This window comes from Rhea pennata, chromosome 3 (assembly GCF_028389875.1).
Source record: "Rhea pennata isolate bPtePen1 chromosome 3, bPtePen1.pri, whole genome shotgun sequence".
NCBI classification, from domain to species: Eukaryota; Metazoa; Chordata; class Aves; order Rheiformes; family Rheidae; genus Rhea; species Rhea pennata.
The window spans coordinates 30,214,288-30,234,889 of record NC_084665.1 but is presented as its reverse complement, the minus strand read 5'-3'; the positions used below and the strand labels follow the sequence as shown (position 1 = coordinate 30,234,889).

The 20,602-nt window shown below is 37.5% G+C and overlaps 1 protein-coding gene across 2 annotated transcripts in view; it reads right to left on the bottom strand.

The window, feature by feature from the left end:
* Positions 1 to 20,410, bottom strand: part of CAMKMT (calmodulin-lysine N-methyltransferase) — a 220,861-nt gene extending 200,451 nt beyond the window's left edge. Inside the window, exons 1-3 of one of the 2 annotated variants that reach the window (XR_009957870.1) lie at positions 19,978 to 20,410; positions 12,642 to 12,808; positions 2,731 to 2,795 (exon numbers count right to left, since the gene is read on the bottom strand). Coding sequence is in view for 1 of the 2 variants with exons in the window: in XM_062571920.1 (XP_062427904.1) it covers positions 2,731 to 2,795; positions 12,642 to 12,808; positions 19,978 to 20,061 (316 nt within the window). In the remaining variant the exon portion in view is untranslated. The remainder of the gene's footprint in view (positions 1 to 2,730; positions 2,796 to 12,641; positions 12,809 to 19,977) is intronic. The other variant, XM_062571920.1, reaches the window with a different exon arrangement.
* Positions 20,411 to 20,602: the final 192 nt, after the last annotated feature.

Genomic DNA, 20,602 nt, shown 5'->3' with positions numbered 1-20,602 from the left:
ATGCAATGCGAAGAAAATGATTTTGTTATTCCATATAGTAGATTTACAACTTTATTCTATAAAAGCAGACTGAAATATGTTGCTTAAGTTTCTATGTTAATGACAGATATATATTCGATGAAAACCTCAAAACACTTCACATATCTTTGCTTTAAAATTTTGCTTTACACACACTGTAGCTTGTTTAGGCTTGTGGCAATTTGTAAGGAAGATTATAATTTGGCCCTTGATCATTTCACTCAAGTATACACATAATCTGAAACGATTACTGTAGGGAAACAATTACATAAGCATTTCAGTCATAACTGCTTTCTCCTACTAGTGGAAAGCAGAAGATTACATTTATGAAAGATCATTTTTGCAGAGCTTCCCTAGTTTTGGACAGTCTTTTGCAGAGCAAAATGTTTTCTGCAAGGAATGACATGGCATGTGGCTCCCCAAGCCTGCTGATGTTATGCCACAGTGCCACCACCAAAACCTTCTCTTGGGCTCCATTCCATGTTTTAAAGGAGCATCTTAAGAATAGAGATGGTCTTAGGATATACCATCTTTTTAACAGATGGCACACTCTTGTCTAAAATGAATGCACTGACTGTTCCGTTCATCTTGGTTGTCTTTTACCTGCCTCTACATAGATCTAGCAACTGAAGACCACAGCATTCAGCATTGCATCCTTTTTGTGTGAAGAATTCATTTGGAGTTTCCATGTGCAAACTGCTCCCACACGAAAGCTGAACAGAACACATCCCCCAACATTTTCACATGTTTATGGGACGTGAAAACCAATTCTGATTTGTGGCTTGAATTGTTTATGTCATTGTAGCAATCTTCCAAAAATATGTCAAAAGATGCATTTTCATTGTAACAGATAGAATTTAAATACAAGTACCAAGTTTGAACAAAACTTTGTACAGAGGCTATTTCCAGAGTTAACACTTGGGAGCCTTGGGATACACCATTTACTGCTACAGCAGCGGCATTTTTGCCCTGAAGTCCTACTGGTATAAAGCAATACTTCTGTAAGCAGTCACCAGTATTCCTCAAAAGCTGCTTATTGATATTTTATATAATGCTGCCAGCTAGTGGCACATCTTGTACTGAGTTTATGTTTATTGGGAGGGTACAGAAAGTGGCATTAACTAGTATCTGCTCTATCATGCATCTTTTGATGGTGTAGGGTAATGTGGCTGTTTAAAGACTGTATGCAGAAAGGTCAAAAAAGGGAAACATGAAAACAAAGGAACACTTCTGAAATAGCTTGGTTTAATACAAGATAGTTAGGAATATTACTAGAAGAGCCAAAAACAAATATAAATCTTATTGGAAACCAATGACTATGTTTAAAAAGGATGTAATATGCAACATGTCAGTTTTTACAAAATCTTATCTATACAACTATTTAATACACATAGTTCATAATCTAATCTAGTCTGTAGCAAAACATTAATCTCCCTTATAAATACTTAATGTGGCAGCCAAAACAAACATGTAGAACACTAAAATATTAAACTATTTATTATTATTATTAAAGCCTTAATGTCATTCATTTGGATAATTATATAGCCCTTAGATACTAGTTTCATTCTGAAATCCAAGAATAAATCTTCCTGTTAGTCAACAGTTCAAGGATATATTTTGAAAAAATGTCTTTAATAAATTGACTTTTATAGTAATGAAATACCAATGTTTATTGAAACAGCTCTGGACTACAAAAGATTGGAGTCTTAGATGAAACTTTCAAATTTCAGACCTGGTTTTATGTCATAGCTTTGATAGGGAGGAAGAGATCCATGCACATTTCTTGCATATTTGGTAAACTTTGAGATCCCCAGCTTTACTCTTTAAGCTTTACTCTTTAACTCTGGTTATTTGAAAACAAACCAACCAACTTGAGAAGTATGGTAGAAATCATCAAACAACAATTACACATGTAACTATGAATATATATCTATAAATGTAAATCATATAATAGTAATTAAATGTAAATTATATAATAGTAATTACTCATTACATCAAAAATATTTAATTATTTCTGCTGGGCTCAGACATTGAAGGTCCACTGAAGATTTATCTTCTCTTAGCTTAATGTGGCCAGTAAGCAATGCTTAAGTAAGAGTACAAGACCAGGAAAAGTATATTGCCCCATTTGTTCTCCCAACATCCAGTAGCTACAAAACCATAGGTGATGGCTTTATGTTTAATAGCCCCAATGATTTTTTTTTCTACAAATATTTCCAGTTGTTTTTGAAACTCATGTGATCTCCTAGGATCCAAAACGTTCTGTGGCAAGGAAGTTCACAACTGGACTCTGTGCTTTCCTTTGTTCTTTTCTGATTTGAGCCTGCCCCCTCCAAGCTAAAAGTATCATTGAATACTTCCCCTGTACTTGCACTGTTTGTCAGATACCCACTGATAGCCACTGTCCGAGACAAATTAATGAGCTAAACTGATTTTTTTTGTCCAACCCAATTCAGCTGCTCTGATGTTTCCACTACAGTCTCAGAATCAAAAATAATTAACCTACATTGGGAAGACTTGCAGGTGTATCCACACACAGAAATGTGCTACATAAAACAGTCTTAACACATAAAACACTACGATAGGTAAATGTACATATCTGATCACAGTAGTGTTGTTTTATATTTAAAATATTATTTTTAATGTATTTTTTTACTGACACAATTAGACTTCTACCAATACAGTACAGTATTTAAGTAAACAACGACTTACAGACGTTCCCTGTGTTGTCAAAACTTGTAAGAATATCCTCAACATTTAAAACTCCATTGTGAAATCTAAAAGACAGGAAAACAATAATTTTACCACCATATAAATACACAAAATATGTCTTCTGTCTTCAGAAAAGAGGTTCATGGCACATGTTCATTTCTCTCAAACCCCTTCCACAGATGTGTAACAAACTAGTATTATTTTAGCCACTAGGGGGAAAAAACCGAGACAACTAATCATCAAAAATTCCATGACCGAAAAGTCATGAACACAGAGACTGTTGTTCTAAGAAATTTATACTGTATTTCTCAAAAATATAGTATTTCCAAAAAGCAGAAATTTTTGCATAGTTAAGGTAACCACATATAGTAAAGAAAATTTTGGAAAAGCAAGTTCTTTTAAGAGGAAAAGAAAGACTATGTTTTGAACAACTGTACAAACATTTCTATTTCCTCCCACAAAATCAGCAACGTTTCATTTAATTAATGTGAACAATGGAACTGATTGTGTTCAGTGAACTGTATTTTCTTTCGTTTTACATTAGCATAACTCAAGTGACATAAACATTCAAAACTGGGGATAAATAATGAATTAATTGAATTTCACACACCAAATTTAAACTTTAAATCACAGTTAGCAAATTACTGACAGCTGCAAAAAGAACATGCATCAAAGTTCAATAAAAAAAATTGTCTAAGAAGCTTCCTGGGTTCACGAATGTTGCAGATGTCAGGCTAGCTGTATTCACACACACAAAAAAAAAAGTAAAAGTTTTTAAGTATTCCAAGCTAACCTAGTCTCAAGACAAACAAAATCAAGAAATCTTACCCTTGGCTAATCATTAGATAACACAGTTCTTTCATGAATTAATTAAAATTTCTAAAAATTACTCAGCAAGACAGTAAAGTACAAAAACACAGTCTTTAATAATGCTAAAAATATGGCTTCTATGGTTGCTTGGGAACATATTAATTTGAAACATTTGAAAAAAGTGGAAGAAATCCAATAATTATAGCATTTACAAAATTAGTTCTCATTCTTTTCCTTCTTGAAGACAGACTGTTGCAATAATGACAAAATTTTTACTTTTTGCAAACATAAAAATATATACTTAGATTGCAAAAGGTATTTATATTTTCTGCTAAGCATATGCATTAAAAAAGAAACATTTAAATATTAATTTTTGAGAAGTTAAGTGTCAACAGCAACAAGGCTAGCTCTTAAAAAAAGTGAAAATCAAATTGAAATGAGGTCAGCAGGAATTGAAATGAGGGCATAAATAGGGTCAAGAAAATATATCAAAGATATTAAAAGCGACATTCAAATAGCTGTTAGAGCTTTTCTTCCATCTACATAAAAACAAACCAAAAATTCATTCCTTAACTGTACTAGAGGGTAAAAGCCTACAAAATTTTGATATATCATCTGGACTAAAAATGCTTTTTCTTTTTCTGGCAAGTTTGTTTTCAATCAGACTGGCCATCTCATGCGATTCAATTTGTTGCTGAATAGTCACCAGAGTTAACAAAAGGGAAATGACAGGAAAGTGGGTAAGATCAGTAACCGTGGTCTGATCAGTTCTGCCAACCACAGCTGCTCTCCAAATTGTCCCCTGCTGACTCCTTATCATCCTACTAGCTTTATTACCATGCACCCCTCTAGTATAGTTAGGGTCCCTTGAATGGCCGAAAATGTCTTCTCTCCAAATGAAAGAAAAATTGAGGGAGGGGAAGGGAAGAGATGCAGAGAAAGCAAAACTGGTATTTTGATCTTTGTACACACATAGATTAGTCCTGGGACAAGAAGTTATTTTATTTTTTTCTGATCTCTAGGTGCACAGAGTCCATATACAAAGGAAACTTATCATGCAAATTTCCAAGTGAAACAAAGATGAACGATTTAGCACTCCAATACCTGCAAGTTCAACCAAGTGCTATGAAGAAAGAAAAATGGAAAGAAGCAGGGTGTCCTGGTCTAGAAAAGAATACCATTTTACACAGCAGAGACAAAGTAGACAAAGACAAAAAGGAAAAATGATACAAACTTAGAACTGGCCTTAAAATTATCACTCAATCAAATTTCAGGCTGTTTCCAAAATAAACATTTATAATCGGAGAAAAAGAACTTGGTAGCTTTCAGTATCTCAGCTTCAAGAAAAAGCTAAGATTCCACAACAGATGTATGCCATACTTCTGTTGTTTTTGAGCTTTTCCTGAATTTTTGTTAATGTTTTATTTAAGTCAGGGAATGTTTTTTCCATCTACATTATTATTTTTGTTACACTCAACTTTTATTAAGGATCACTTCTCCCTCTGATTATGAAACATTCTGCCCATAATTAAAATCAATATACACACAACTTTTTCAACACATTCTTACATTTATTATTCAATAGCCAGAAGTTCCTGGCCTCCAAAAGAATGCAACCCAAGATACAGTCTCTTGGTGGGCACAGGAGTTTTGCCACCCATTTCTGGCTAGCTACAGCATTTGAAGTCTCTGCCTCTACTTCTCTACCTCAGCATTCTCTCTTGCTCTCGCAAATATCATTAATAGCAAGCACTTAAATGAGTCGTAATTTAATGATAAGAAGCATCCAGCTTTGCTATGAGGAACCTCCCCCTTCTCCTCAGTCTTCCAAACATCCACTCCACACTCATCCTGAAACTGCTTAGGGTGTAAATTTTCCAGATGCTTCCTTTTGCCTGATTGGTTTACGAACTCTTCACTGAACAAAAGCAGAGAGCAAGCTGCACCTCCTAGAAAGGAAGGAGTAATCAATAGTGAACTAGACAGCAAAACCACTCTCATTCACACAGAAAACACATCTCAGGTCTTTCAGATACTACCATTAGGGACTATTTTAGATTATTCCACATTAATAATGAATTTTCTGAAGCCAACCTGCATGACAGGAAAACACCTCTTCCTGCTGATAGTTTTTTCTCCCTACATCAGACTAAAGACTAAGTACTTAAATAATTCCATCAGTAACCATTCAACATTCTGGGAACTCAATCAGGGGAGAAGAACTTGCCACAGCTTCTATTGTACTGACTGACAAGATTTATAATGGGGGACTGCAACATAGCATCAGCTCTGCTTGTGAAGGGGACAGCTCAGAGAGACATTTCCAAATAGTAATAGCCACATGTTTTTCCATTCAGAGTTCTATTTGCATAGCCTTGAGGCAAAACTGCACCAGCTACTTGTCAACTCTTTCCCATCACAAATATGACCTGCAAACTAAAAGTTACATGTATCTGTAAATTCTCTAACTCCAAATTGAGCAATACATATCACATCACTTAATCCCACGCTTAAGAGCCACAGCCTCTAGTTTGGGATCCACTGCTCTGCATATATCTCTCCAGCAGTGCTGTAACTGCTGCTGCTTCACTATCCTATGCCATCAGCTGCTCCTCCATTACCTAGCCCAGAGAAAATAGTTCATCAGACAAACTGGCTCCAGATATATTCACTGCAGAACTGACCAATGGATTTCATCTTCCAATACATAGCTGCATTACTGCCATATACTACTCCTGAACCTAAACCCATCGCCTGCCCAACTGCCAATACCATATCACATCTGGTTTCTGTGAAGGGCTTTCATAATCATGGCTTTCAATAGTGTATCTTATAAGCTGCCTATAAAGAGTGCGTAACTGTCAAGTGCACTGCATTATGGCTGTCAGGGAAAGGAATCGCAGGATTTGGTGGCTAAATCTCAGTTCCAAAATTGCTATGGATTTCTCCAGGCATCCCAAACACAGAGAAAAGCATTACCACTTTCAAACATGGCATGAATGTGGTACAGTTCAATCAAAGAAGTTAGAAGCTCTGATTGCTGAGATTAACAAAGAAAATACTTTAAACCATCATAAGGAAGCATCATGGAGGAAGTGGATCTCAGTTCAGCAAGATCAGTCTGATGTACAGTGTTCTTGTGATGATAAATCTTCAAGGTATAGTATGCAAAAACTGGTATGGCTGAGCCACTGACAGTTATAGAAGACAACTCAATGAATGATCAACTAATTTAATTCATGCTTCTCTTGATACGAAACAAAACAAAATTCCTTACTGTGGACTATAAACAAGTTATCTTTGGATATATAAAAAAGTTATATAGAGAACAGAACTATCTTTAAAATAAATTAACATTCTTCTCTCTCCAATTCAGGAAGCACAAGTGGCAGACTTTTACAAGTATTTATAAATATCTGTAGACAACAGAATAAAGATATTTCAGTAGTTCTCTATTAAAGTATGCTTTTCATCAGTCTTTATGAAACAAAGTTCCTTCTCTTCTTTTGTATTATTCTTCACTTGAATAAGGGAAAATAATACAAATGCCTAAATACACATACTGAATTTAAATAAAGATTAAAAAATAATAAATTATTAATAATAAAATAATAAAATAAAATATATAATATATATAATAATATATAATAATAATAAAATAAAATAATAATAAATTAAGATTTTAAAAAAAAGATTAAGACAGACAAAGGAAAAAAAACAATACCAATATACATAAATGAAACTACGGTATTTGGGGAAAATAAAAGGCAAGAAAAGGGTAAAACTGTTATTGCTATGGGTACTTTACAAAAAGGCTTGCTTCACCATCAATTTACCATCAATTGTCATTGCAGCCCAGTAAGAATCTCAGAATTATCTGCAAACTTTATATCTAATCCGATCAGATTTTTCTGGGCCAGAGTATAGCAAGACAAAATAAAATACTTTTTCATTCCAACTGAGCTCTCAATTTAATATGGTAAGATACTCAAACAATGGCTTGTCTACAAAATACAAGTCTTGGACAACACGACGGAATTGTCTTAGTTCAATCAACGAATAAAACAGGTGTCTTGCCAAACCACTTTTTATCTTTCCTCAAATAGGTTGGCCTATGACCAAGCTTTTGTGCTGCTTAATCCACACATTGTCCCTCAGTAAACAACAAATGGAAGAGAAAGATTATCATACTCTTACATAAAATTGGCCATAAAAAGTAGACAATATTCTTTGATAGCCACATCTCTTCATTCTGTATGTCTAAATCCATAAAGGTTGAGGAGGATTGGGTTAGAGATCTTTTAGGTAAGCCTGACATCCACAAATTGATGGGCCCTGATAGGATGCATGGGATGGACTACTGAGGGAGTTGGCAGATGTTGTTACTAGGCCACTCTCTACCATCTTTGAAAGATTGTGGAGAACTGGAGAGGTGTCTGAGGGCTGGAAGAAAGCTAATGTCACTCCAGCCTTCAAAAAGGGCAAGGAGGAGGACCCAGGAAACTACACGCCAGTCAGCCTCACCTCCGTCCCTGGAAAGGTGATGGAACAGCTTGACTGTTATTAGTAGAAATATCCTATAGGAATGTTCAGTGGAATACATCTCTAATTTATCTTCTAATGAATCACTTACCAAGGACAAATATCACACCTCTCATTTCTAAACCAAAGGTCTAGAATCATCAGATAAATTTATTTCTTATTTTTATCTGAAGGTTTGTATTCATAATAAAGGCATAACATCCTTCAAAGAACGCTTAATGCTCTTTAAAAAGATTTAACCCTTCCCATAAGCTGCTATTGTTCTTTCCAGTTTTTCATTTTAGTATTTGTAGTACCAAATTACTGATCAATGGAAAACATTCTACCAGAAAAATAACTTATTTTTTTCTCTAATTGCTTAAAACGAGCCTACCATTTAAAAGTGAATCCATAGCCTGAAAAAGAAAATTTAGAGATATTGATTACTTCCCCTCCCCCCCCCCCCCAAAAAAAAGAAAGGATAATTTTCCTGTATAAAAGACATACACAATGGCCACAGCAAGACTACATCTTCATGCTCTATAATCACTTCATTGATAAAACCATTCAATATAAATTTAAATTTAAGAGCACATTCTTGACTAAATAGATGAATTTGGAAATGTAATGTTGTACATCTTTAAATGTAATAATATATTTTAAAATGGCTTTGTTTTCTATATATATTCCTAACACCAAGAAAACAAATACTTAACACGTGCACAATAATTGAACAACAAACTGAAATATCCCCCAAATTAAAACAAACTTAAACAAAACTAAGAGATAAACATAAAAACTTCATGAATAAAAATGTATTTCTAATGAACAAAGGACCTAGAAGGCCAGATAATGTGCGATGAAAGATGTCTTTTCTGCTAGAAACTTCAGTCAAAATGAGGTTTATATTTGTCACCAACAGATTACATTATTTTTGTTTAGTGTATCTCAACCTGAATGTGAAAACTGCACCAAGACTCCAGCTTGTACTGAGCACATCTGTCCAAATTCTGCATGTCAGACTGCCATAAACATGCAGCCTGATTCTCAATCTGGTTTCCTGGGGAAATTTAGGGATTTATTTCTTCAACAACATTAATTGCAAAGAACACTAAAGAGAAAGTTCATGTATGCAACCACACAATTCACACCATCAAGTCCAGGACATAGTGTAGGAACATCAATTCAGATACAAATCCAAATGACTAGACTAATCAAGTGAGATTCTATATTGTAACACAAGAAATTTAATTTTGACAGAACTTTTCAGTGTTAACAAAAAAAAAAAATCATACTCATCAGACACACATTTTCATATCCTGAAGTCATCAAGAACCTTAGTACTGAAAGCATGTTACACAAACTTCAAGAAACCACCTCCCATCACATACTGCGGATCTACGTTTTACTAAGCACAGGAGACGTCACTGATTAACCACAGGGGAGTTATGGGGAGAATGTGGAATTCAATGTGGAATTTTAAAACAAGCCAATAATCTTCTTGCCTTAAGAATCTAATCAAAACAGCACACAAACACAGCTTAAGTATTTTAAGCTAAAGCTTGCCTTATACTAATGATTCTGGCTTCCTATTCTGGAAGATTCACCATCAACAATGATTCTGCAATAAACTAGTGAGAGAGAAACATAACAAACTCTTTCTCCAAATGCGAATCCAATCTGAATTTGGTTGGAAAAACAGCAACTTATTAAATCAGCTGCTTTGAGAAGTTCAGGGAAACATGCACATTACAGGTAGCTTCTATTCAAGCTTCTATTTGCTTGATAGAGTGATCTCCAAGTCTCTCTAGTACAGTAATTCCAGCTAGGTCATAGCATATCTGAATATACAATTTGATAAGTTTTGATAGCTCTTGAACTGATACAGTTTGACCTTTAGACTTTTTGCCAAAAGCCACTAACAACCTTATGAACTTTCTAAAGTATTCAGTCTTGTCAAGATACTAGCTGACAACCCTTTTAACATCCAACATACGCAATGAGCTTTTCTGAGATGTTAATACATGAGGAAAACATATGCAGATGAAAATTCAAAAGCACTTTTGTCAAGATTATAGCAGGGTCATGGAAACATTGTTTTCCCTGTCAAAAGAAAAGAAGGTTCTCCGACTCTAGTACAGATTTCTGGATTTATCTGACTGATGTTCTTGTTATAAAAATTGTTCAAATTAATGAAAAGGATGATAATTAGTATTTTGACAATAGGAAGAGGAAAACAAAGAAAAGACTAACAGGTATACAGAGGAGCATCGTGTTTCCAAGACAAGATCAGTTTCCAAAGATCCAGGAAGATTCAAGGTTTTTATCTATACTTCTAGACATACAAGATTCAGTAAGGAGAACTATTACTTTATGTACGTTGAACTGTAAATATTTAAGCTCTTAAGTAACTGCTTCTGCAAAAACAGGGAAGCAATCTTACTAAATTAAGACTTATGATCAAGTAGATTTTGTTACAGATATTTATACTTTGGCAAGGTACACAGGGAGTATTTTCTCCTGTCTTCTCTATCCTCCAATATTTTGAAACAAGAAGCATAGACTATCTATTGTCAGTAGGTCAAGAGAGAGAAAACATTTTAAAATTTATGTCTAACTGTTGGTAATTTCAGATCATTATTTCTAAAATTGTCACTATGATTATCATTTTTATAGAACATTAAGTATTTTCTGAAGAGCAACAAAATATGGGGAAAAAATCCCCAGCAGGAGACACTCTCCCTACTGTCTTTCACATAGTTTCTGAAATCCAACGTGAGCCAGCTGTAGCACACAAACAGTGTACATTTCTGTTAGCCAAGCTCAGAGGACCATAAAAGGTAAAAACAAAATTCTCAAACTCAGAATTCTATACAGTGATCATCAGTAATAAATTCATATATAAACATGTTTGTTTGCAACCTACAATTTGAGCTGTGTCCTATCATCAAATGAAGCAATACCATTAACCAAACAACAAATACTAAGTAAAAGGATGACATGGGAAGTGATGAGAACATAAGTGCACAAATATTAACTCTGGGAGAAAACCCAGCCAGACACAGCTTTTAGTGTTATATTGCCAGCATAGGTGAACCTTAATCTGCCTCCTACCTTAAGACTCCTATCTGTAACGAGTAGACCAAGTAAACAACACTGACCATTGAAAATCATTGTAGTGAATTAAGGAGACTGAAGAATTAAGGATTGCCATCAGACTTGCTCAACCTAAATCCTACCTACATTCCTTGCATTTCCTATTATGTGTCACTCTGAAGACCTAATGCCAGGGAATAGAGACACTGCACAAAGAGATTAGCTAGACTGTGATCATCTGGCTGAATCCCCAGGTTCCCTGACAGTTCACTGGAAAAGTCTGTATGCAGAAGAAATGCTGTATCTACTTTCATTACAAATAGGCAGTATTTTCAAATGGAAAGTTTTCTTTTGACACTTTTCAGCATCAGTAAGTATAAGCATGGAAAAATGGAAAATTATAAAGCTTTAAGCAATTTGATATTTGGCTTTATACCCAGTTGCAAATTTAACACAATCCACATGTGGAGTGTATTTTTATAACCTTGCAAAATGTCACAGTTAATGGTGGTCACTTGTTTGTGTTAAATCTTAGTCTCTAAGAACGACTTCAATTTAAAGGTCCCAGTTATATAAAAAATGCACTTTACAATTCCAGTGAGTCAGGCTCTCCAGAATATCCTCTACTGTGCACAGAACACAAAATCCTACACCCTCAGCAGGGCAAATGAGAGGCTGCAAAACAAGTATTAATTCAGGGATGCTTAAGTTACTGTTGCAATGAAACCTGTTGAGGCATGAATAAGTTACAGATATGTTCAAATTTGCATAAGGAAAAGGAGACAAAACTGGAGAGAAGAAAAAAATCAGAGTAATGAATGGACAGAGCTATAAACTTTTCTGTATTGTTAAAGCTACTCAGAAATTATTAACAGTTCCTTTACAGTTGTTTTTGTTCTATTTTTTAATACAGATCTCTTATTTTAGCTGATCTAGTATAAAACATACTTCTTTGTTAGGTACAAGCTCTGTCTGTAAGAAGAGGAATTTTTTAAAATTCTTTTCTTTTGCAAATTAACTTCCAAACTATTATTGAGTCTTATGAGAATTATTAAGAGAAAAATTGAATAAAATACAGATCATTACCAAAAAAAGCTTTAGAACAGCATGAGCAACATCACGTCATTAAAATGTTTTATTAAGATAACAAGTAAATTTGTTCAGTTTTATTACTTCCTATTTATATAAGGAGAAATTGAAAATCAAAACAGAAAACTATTAGAGACATTAAATAAATGCTCATATTTGCATTTCTTTATAGGTACGTACAATCATCCATATTTTCTTCCAAGCTCTGGCACTTCGGTGAAATGTACTGAAAAAAAATCAGATTAGCTGCTTACAAACAACTAAAAATAACATCTAAGAGTTTATTTGTAAACTATGCCCTAGTTGTATAAAACACTCAAAGAATGATTAACAAGTTTTATATTTGAATCCTCTATAAAATATTAGGAAGTACTTAAAACTTGAATGATGGTTACCTTAAGGACACACTATACTCAGGATAAAAGATGCTTTTATACTGAACCCAGGACCCAGTCTCCTCCTCTGTATTCCAGTCTTCTATTGAAAAGAGATTGAACGATGTAAACCTTCTTACAGACACTTGTTGGAGATGCACATCTTTCAAGTGCTTTTTCTTCAGAACCTTTGAAATGAAGAACAAATTAAACATTAATAACAAAACTTTCAAGAAAAGAAAAAAAACATAGGCTCATTTAACTGAAGAGGTAAGTCTGAAATCAACCATTACATCTATGGTATTAGCTAATAGCTATGAATAACTAGTCCAAGTATGTCAGGCATGAAAAAAATAACAGTGGCATTGATAGTAGGGGTCAAGAGAATGGGTTATGAATTTATTGTCTCAGTAACTTTAGAGTAAATGTACTCTTGTTTACAACTTAAAAAAGCGCTTTTTTTAACTCATACTCCAGCAAACCCATGCTAAGATTATACAAGCTTTTGTCTTTTTTTTTCTTTTTCTTTTTTTTTAATCTTTTCTCATATCACCCCAAAGGCAGCTTTACAGACCAGACCAAGCAGTGAAGTGCCCTCACTGAGCAATTCCTGTCCCACTCACTCTCACTACAGGTACAAAAAAACAAAGGATATCTTCAGTAGGGTTTAAATGACTAAGCATCAAAATATGACCCTCAAGTGCCCGAGTGTTCTATTTTTGCCAGATAAGGTACTTACTAGCTTGAAAGACTACTACTGCACACATCCAGAACGGCTGTCAGACTTGCCTGAGCTGAGCAACTTGCCATCTATATCAGGCCCCAGATTGTTTCAGATTCCACAACTCGTCCCGTCAGGCCTCTAAAAGGGGACTGATGCATTAGCCAATCTTTATGTAAGCCCTAAACACTTTGAGGGCACTGAATTTAACACTAGGACGTTGAAGAAGACAACAAAGTGGCAGAGGCAGAGAATATAACCATTCACATTTTGTATAAAAGTCAAATGGTTAAAACACTTGCCCCAGAATGGAAAAATGTGGGCCTAATGTCCCACTTAGACTGATGCATTCAACCATGCTTCCCAGAAGAGGGCTATCAACTCATTTGTACAGGGAAATCCAATAACCAACCCGTTCAAGCTGCATCATTTTACAGAATACAGTGAGCATCTCCATGCCAGAAAAAACCATCTATGTCTTATTCTTTAAGAAAGTGATGTGGAAGGAATGGAGAGATGCCCTAGGTTTAAGTTCTTTCTCTCAACATTCAAAGGAAGAATACATTGCCATTACATTTTTTACCTCGAGGCAGATAAGCAGTCCACAATGACGAAAAAAAGATCAGAATATGAACTCAACACTTTAAGCAGATAGAGCTCTACATGGAATAGCCCTATAGAGTAGGAGAGTTCTACAATTTAGTTTTTCCATTCCCAGTTTTTGCAAACTAGAGCTAAACCTGAAGTCAAATAAGAAGTAGCTCTTCAGAATTACAAATATTGAAATGGAAGTTTTGCATACTGGGTGTGTACAAAAAAATAACAGGCCAGTGTTTTCATTGCTACCCCCAACTTTTTTCAGTAGTTCTTTAACTGGAAATGTACTCAGATCTATCAGCCCTACAGTTTGGAAACACAGCATTACAGCATGTTTAGAAATTCCACATAAGCGTGCAGAGCAATTACATTTGTTATGTATGCTGTCAGCGTCTCATAGACTGAGGGTCACTGTGTTTGGACCCATCTTCACTGGCAGATCTGAGCATATGAAGGTATAAGCATCTTTATCAAAGTATTAAAAATGACTTGTCCACACTATTGCTTCTACTTTTGTAAAATATGGGAAAAACATAAACAGGAAGGAATTAGGAGAAAAGAATTAAAACATTAGCAGAATTAACACCTTCATGCCATAGTGATGTGCCTAGAAACAAAACAGACTATCTTGACAATGAAAAAAAGTCATAAATTTCAGATTTTAAAAAAAAATAGAACAGAGGTGAGGCATTACTAAGAGGAAAAGAATCCAGCAATGACAGCACTGTTTTCAGTTCTTTGCTCTACATTTTCTAGTCATTCTGTAAAATACATTTTCTGGATTAGCAGAAAATCCGAGCATTTGAGTTCTCAAAAGAACATTTCTCCATCAGTGTCAAACTAAAATCAGGAGGTTTAAGATCTAAAAATTACGAAAGCAAGTCAAGTCTTTTAAAAACTTAACTATAACTGAGAAGACAGAGCACAGAGGAAGAATATGTTGCATTATTTATATTTCACTCTTTACACACAGATGAAAGTTTTCTTTCTTAAGCCAGCTCCTAGAGACATCAAAACATAGCACAAGCTGATAAACAGATATCAGTTTTTTTCTGGCATGGAGATGCTCACTGTATTCTGTAAAATGATACAGCTTGAACGGGTTGGTTATTGGATTTCCCTGTACAAATGAGTTGATAGTCCTCTTCTGGGAAGTATGGTTGAATGCACCAGAAGGTGACAAAACTATCTAAAATTGTAATAATGTTTTTAAAAGGTTGAAAGATAGTCTTCTCTATTTTCATGATGCCCTTCCAACGAACTTGAGACTTCCCAACTTCCTGCATGCTGCCATTCTAAATGAACATGCCCAAGGAACCTACACAACTAGTACGTAATACCAAAGCAAGGTTAAGGATTCTCAGCAGTATAGACAAAACTCTGATTTGTGGTGATGGCAGAGAACTGTGGTGGGGAAGTAATCACTACACACCACTGGTCTATAGCAGGGACTGCACCTCTTTCTCCTCTCTCATTAACTTAGTTCAAAGTTTCTCTGAATATTTTTCTCTCCAAAAATCCCAGAAGTCTTGTTTCACTTTGCTCGGTATCTTCTGTGCTTATTAAAAGGTCCTGCCTTCTGCACAAGATCGTTGTAGGAGTACAGAAGTTTTGAACTTGTGCACAGATCATACATACAAAATAGCTATAGGTTCTGTAACAAAAGATTGTCTCCCGACAACCCTGTGCCTTCAAAAACAGGGGGAGAGGAGGAAGAAAATTCTAATGCAAGCTCTAAAGTCTCACTTTTACCCTCCCAGCTTCCCCTTTCTCACATGTATGCTCTTTCATCTCTAACTTCACCTAGCAATGTAAAATTCTAAAACAGATTATTCTCTGTTTATCAGAATGATAAAGCAAACTCTAAATTAATCCGGATCAGAGGAACACACACACATATATATATGTATACAATTTAGGGGGAAGAAAACAAAAACAAAGAAAAACCCCATCCATTCCATCTACTCAATTAGCAAATAAAAGAAAATATGGAAAGGATGATGTCCAGAAGAGGAAAGATGATGTCCAGAAGAGAACTGCCTTTTAACTAACAAAAACAGGTCTGAAAGCTTAAACTTTGAAAAATTAAGCTATTACCACTGGCATATCATTTTACCTATCCCACAACTTTCTGCCTCTAGAATAGAGGCAAAAATACAGCCATTCGTTAAATATAGTTGTTTTTTTCCAGGTTTCAAATAAAACTTGCAGGCACGGTTTTAGCAAGATTAGCAAAATGCCATGCTCACTATCCAATGTGATCTAGAGAGCGAGCTAACATGTCGTGCAGGCCACAATTTATTTCGTGCTGATCTACATCATGCACGTCGGTATCAACCACTCTCCTCAAGCACAGAGATGCAGAGACTACAGTGCAGAGGTTCTTTGCATCAGCTCAGATCCAGCCGAGAGTACGTTCTCCAGCTCAATGCTGAGCCTGGAGCCATCGGCTGTATCTACACCAACTTCCCCACAGCTTCAGGACAACCCAAGCAGGCCAGATATATGTAACGCAAACACAGGAACAATCATTCCTATTTTGTTTTGTACTTTGCTTTATAAATCTTGAAATTAAAATGAGGGTTGACCCATGCTTAGGCACTATGCCTTCTGACTCTAAAGTAATCCAAACCAATAATCCTGCCAATTTGCCTCAAGATCCACCACTGCCCATTGCACTGTATGAGTCGCTCCACAGATGAATGTACAGTACTTCAAAAACAGGAACAAGAAAAGCAACAGCTATCAGGTAGCAGGCTCTTTGAACAAGTTTGAGACCACAGCTCCCCAGGCTCATGAGATGCCAGTGAAAACAAAGTAGTTGGCTGGATACAAGACTGGGCTTTTAGCCTAAGGTGAACTCAAGCTCTTAGAGCTCAAGAGAGTCAGGATGGGACAGGGTACATTTTGTAAAATTCATGAGAATAATCGTGTGACAGCTACCTCTTGGTTTGAGGTCAACAGAAAAGCAAATTTGCTCTCTTATGTAGTATTTCATTGAGTCGTGAGCAGCAGGTTGGTTATACCAACAATGCTGCATTTGTTAAATTAGATCATTCACCGCAAGATCTGTGATGTAAAACTGTCATCTGTGAAGTAAAATTCATCCTTCTTGAGGGATGTGTAAAGTATAATATTTTAAAACTCTGAATGCAAATGAGACAGTGATACAGGTAGGAAAGAAACATTTGATAAGATCTTTCTAGTGTCTATGTGAGTAACTGCCAGGAGGTATTCAAGTGCCTGTAAAAGAAAAAAAAGTGGACTTTGTTTAGTCTGGATCTCCCTCCCCAGTCCAGAAATATTAGAGATTTTTCCAGTATTGGTTACTGCAAAAATTTTCAAATAAATGTTCAGAAACTAGTAAATTATCACTTACTATTGGATGAAAAGCTTCTCTAATGAGGCATTTCCATTTAAAATTTCAAGTATACTCAGCATGTCATAATTAGAGCATGAAAAAAACCTCTCATCATTAAAACACACAGCATTAAAACAAATGCTTGAAAACATCAACTACTCTAGAAAGATTCTAGCGAAGTATTACCACAGATCAACATCACAGGGCTTTGGATATTTGTTCACTACATCAGGACCATATTTTGGACTCCCGATAAAATCTAGAGATATTTGATCTGCTTTCGAAAAATACTTCAGGAGAACGGCAGTCACTTGAAATTCACTGTCTTTCCTCCATCTCATTGGCTCACTTGCACTAAAAACCAAAAGCATTTATAACTGATGTTCTATACAACCCCATTCAATTAAATGGCACTGACTAGAATGCAGTATTTTGCATTTGCAGGAAAAATTCTTCATAATTAACTATAGCATAATCATTAACCATACCATCAATAGGACTGTATTTTTTAATAGTTTATTTACCAAATTGTTTTATTCACCTTCAAACTATTTACAAACTCAGATTAACAAAGACATGGAAAAAGACTTGCAGCACATGCGCCTTTTACAGAGATAGAAGCAGGAAGAGAAGAAAAACTTTATGAAGTTCAGCCAAAATAAAGCTAATGCCCTATCCTCATTTGGTATCTTATTTCGCAGTTCTGGGAATAAAAGTAAATTAGTAGGTGATCATATAAAATTTCTAAGGGAAAGACTGTGAGAAGAAGAGCAAGAAGAAGGTAACAGCACAATATACTAAGCCTACAGATTTCAGGAAAGTTTTTATTAAACTTTCTACAGGGAGCATGAATGGTGGGATCCAAATCTCTTCTTTCCTCCCACACAAGAGGCACGTTATCAAACTTGGCATATGCCTATTTCTCCAAATTCCCCATTAAATACTATGGATCATGCCATCAGCTGTACAGTCTGAAGGAGTTCAAACACAACCTTACACAATTTACTTCAGTCATTTACAATGCATACTACATATGTAACTTACTGTAGCATTTTGCTAGCAAAGAATATTTTCTGTGATTCTGACAAGCCAAATTTTAAAATATTGCCAAACTTCAAACTCAATATATACATAAAACATTTTACTGATAAAAAAAATACATATGCAAAACTCCAGTTCTTTATGCCAGCTTCATAGGATACCTGATAAAAGGGCTTTTTTCTTAATTAAATCAGCTAGCACGCACTCAAGCTTCCTTACCATAGCGAATCAATTTGTGTATGCATTGAATAAAAGCAAATTCAATATATAAACACAGCAGAGAACTGACTTCAAGTAAGGGGTTATTATAAGCAGTATGAAAAGCATTTTTAAAAGCCCTGTTAGAAATGCTTCAACAGTGCTCCTTTATAGGAGGATATAAAGGAAGGTTGATGCCTTCTTCCAATCCATAGATATATCTGAGCATCACTGTAGTAAAGAGTGCAAAACTGATTTTTACTTTAGATGTACCACTAAGATTACATCGATCCTTGTTCACTGTACCATACACAATTGACAGAAAAATTGAAGAATACAAAAAATAGGGAATCTGCAGAGGAAAAAGTCACAGATGCAGTTTGAAGAAACAGGAGTCTTCTCCCCAGATACCTACAAACACACCCCTCCCACCTATTCCATTGCTCTGGACAGTTCCTTATGATTTTAAGAGACAGGGATACACCAAGGCAAATAAAAGATAGTATTGTTGTGGAGTAGAGCCTGCATAGTTTACTAGAACAGAAACCTACAAAGCTGATTTTCCTACCTGCTTTAGCATATAATAAAACACAAGTTTGTCCAACTGAACAGGAGTGGAACTTAACAACCACAAAACACATCAAGAAAAGGGCAGCGTTACAACGATATAATGTAATAACGATGAAAGACTGTCTTTGCTGCAAGGGGAGTTTCTGGTTGTGGATCACCCTCCACTTCCCTGTGCTATGCGGGCGGGGGTGGGGGGGGAGGCAAAGACACTAATTAGGCAGACGCTAAAGAGCCCAACTCGAGCAACATCCGTATACGGCATCGAAACACAACCTAAAAAGCCCCAAGTAATGCCTGTTGGATTAAATGAGTCACACACCATTCTGCCTCCTCCCTCCCTGCTGCCATGGAAAGTATTTAGCAGACTGCTTTGGAGGCCTATTTCAGGCACACCTTAAAGACTTGGTGTATATATTGTACCTATCTATCTACCTATCTATATACACACACACAGAGATGTACATATATAAAAGTACATATATAGATAATTCCCTCCCTCCCGCTCCTAGAAAGCGGACTGCAAAGCTCTCCGGGGCCAGGCTTTCCGCGAAGCCTCCCACCGCCGGCAGCGCTGCCCGCCCCGCCAGCGCAGCGCAGCGCAGCGCAGCGCGCGGACCCTCAGCCGTTAGGAGCGTAACGGCCGCACAGGGCCGTTACCGCCTGCCCGAGCCGGGGGCGGGAGCGCGCCCACCGCGCGCGCGGAGGGGCGGGAACCGGCTGCCCCCAGCCACCGCCCCGCCCCGCCCCGGCCGGCAGCGCCCCCAGCCGCCCCGCCCCGCCCACCTCCCCTCACGCCGTGGCGGGACAACGGCGCCCCTCGGCAGAGCCCCCCACCCCGCCCCGCCCCGCCGCCCGCGGGCTCCCCCTACCTGTCCGAGCAGCCGCCAGCGGGCTCTCGCCGCGCACCTGCCCGCGGCGGCGGCGCGGCGCGGGGAGCCGTCAGCCTCGGCCATGCGGCGGTGACAGGCAGCGCCCCAGGCTGACGCGGCGGCGGGGGCGCGCAGAGACCCCCGCTCCGTGCGCGGGGAGCGGCGGCCCTGGCCGGCGGAGAGCGGCCCCCGACAAGCTCCGGCAGCTGCCTGCACCGGGCTAGGGCTCGGGAGAGAGGGCGCGGGAGGCCATTTTTGTTAAGGGCAGCAGACGTGCCCGTTCGGGCGCGCTCGCCACCTGCCCGCGGCGCCAGCGGGCAGCGCTGCCGGGGTGCGCGGCAGGCGCACGCCGCCTCTGCGCACTCTGCGGACGCGCCTCGAAACGGCTCTGCTGCCGCCTTAGCGCCCCGGGGGCGAAACGGGACGCGTGCGTGAAACGTGAGTGACCCAGGAAGCAGCGGCCCGGCGTGGCGGGCGCCCCCGCCGCGCTCCCCCTCTGACATCAGCGCTGGTCGCCGCTGCGTGAAGCGCCTTGGCGCCATGTTGGCTACGGGCAGGACCCGAGGCAGCCGGGAAGGCGCGCGCTCGCCTGCCATCTTAGCCGAGGGCAGCGCCGCCGCCGCGG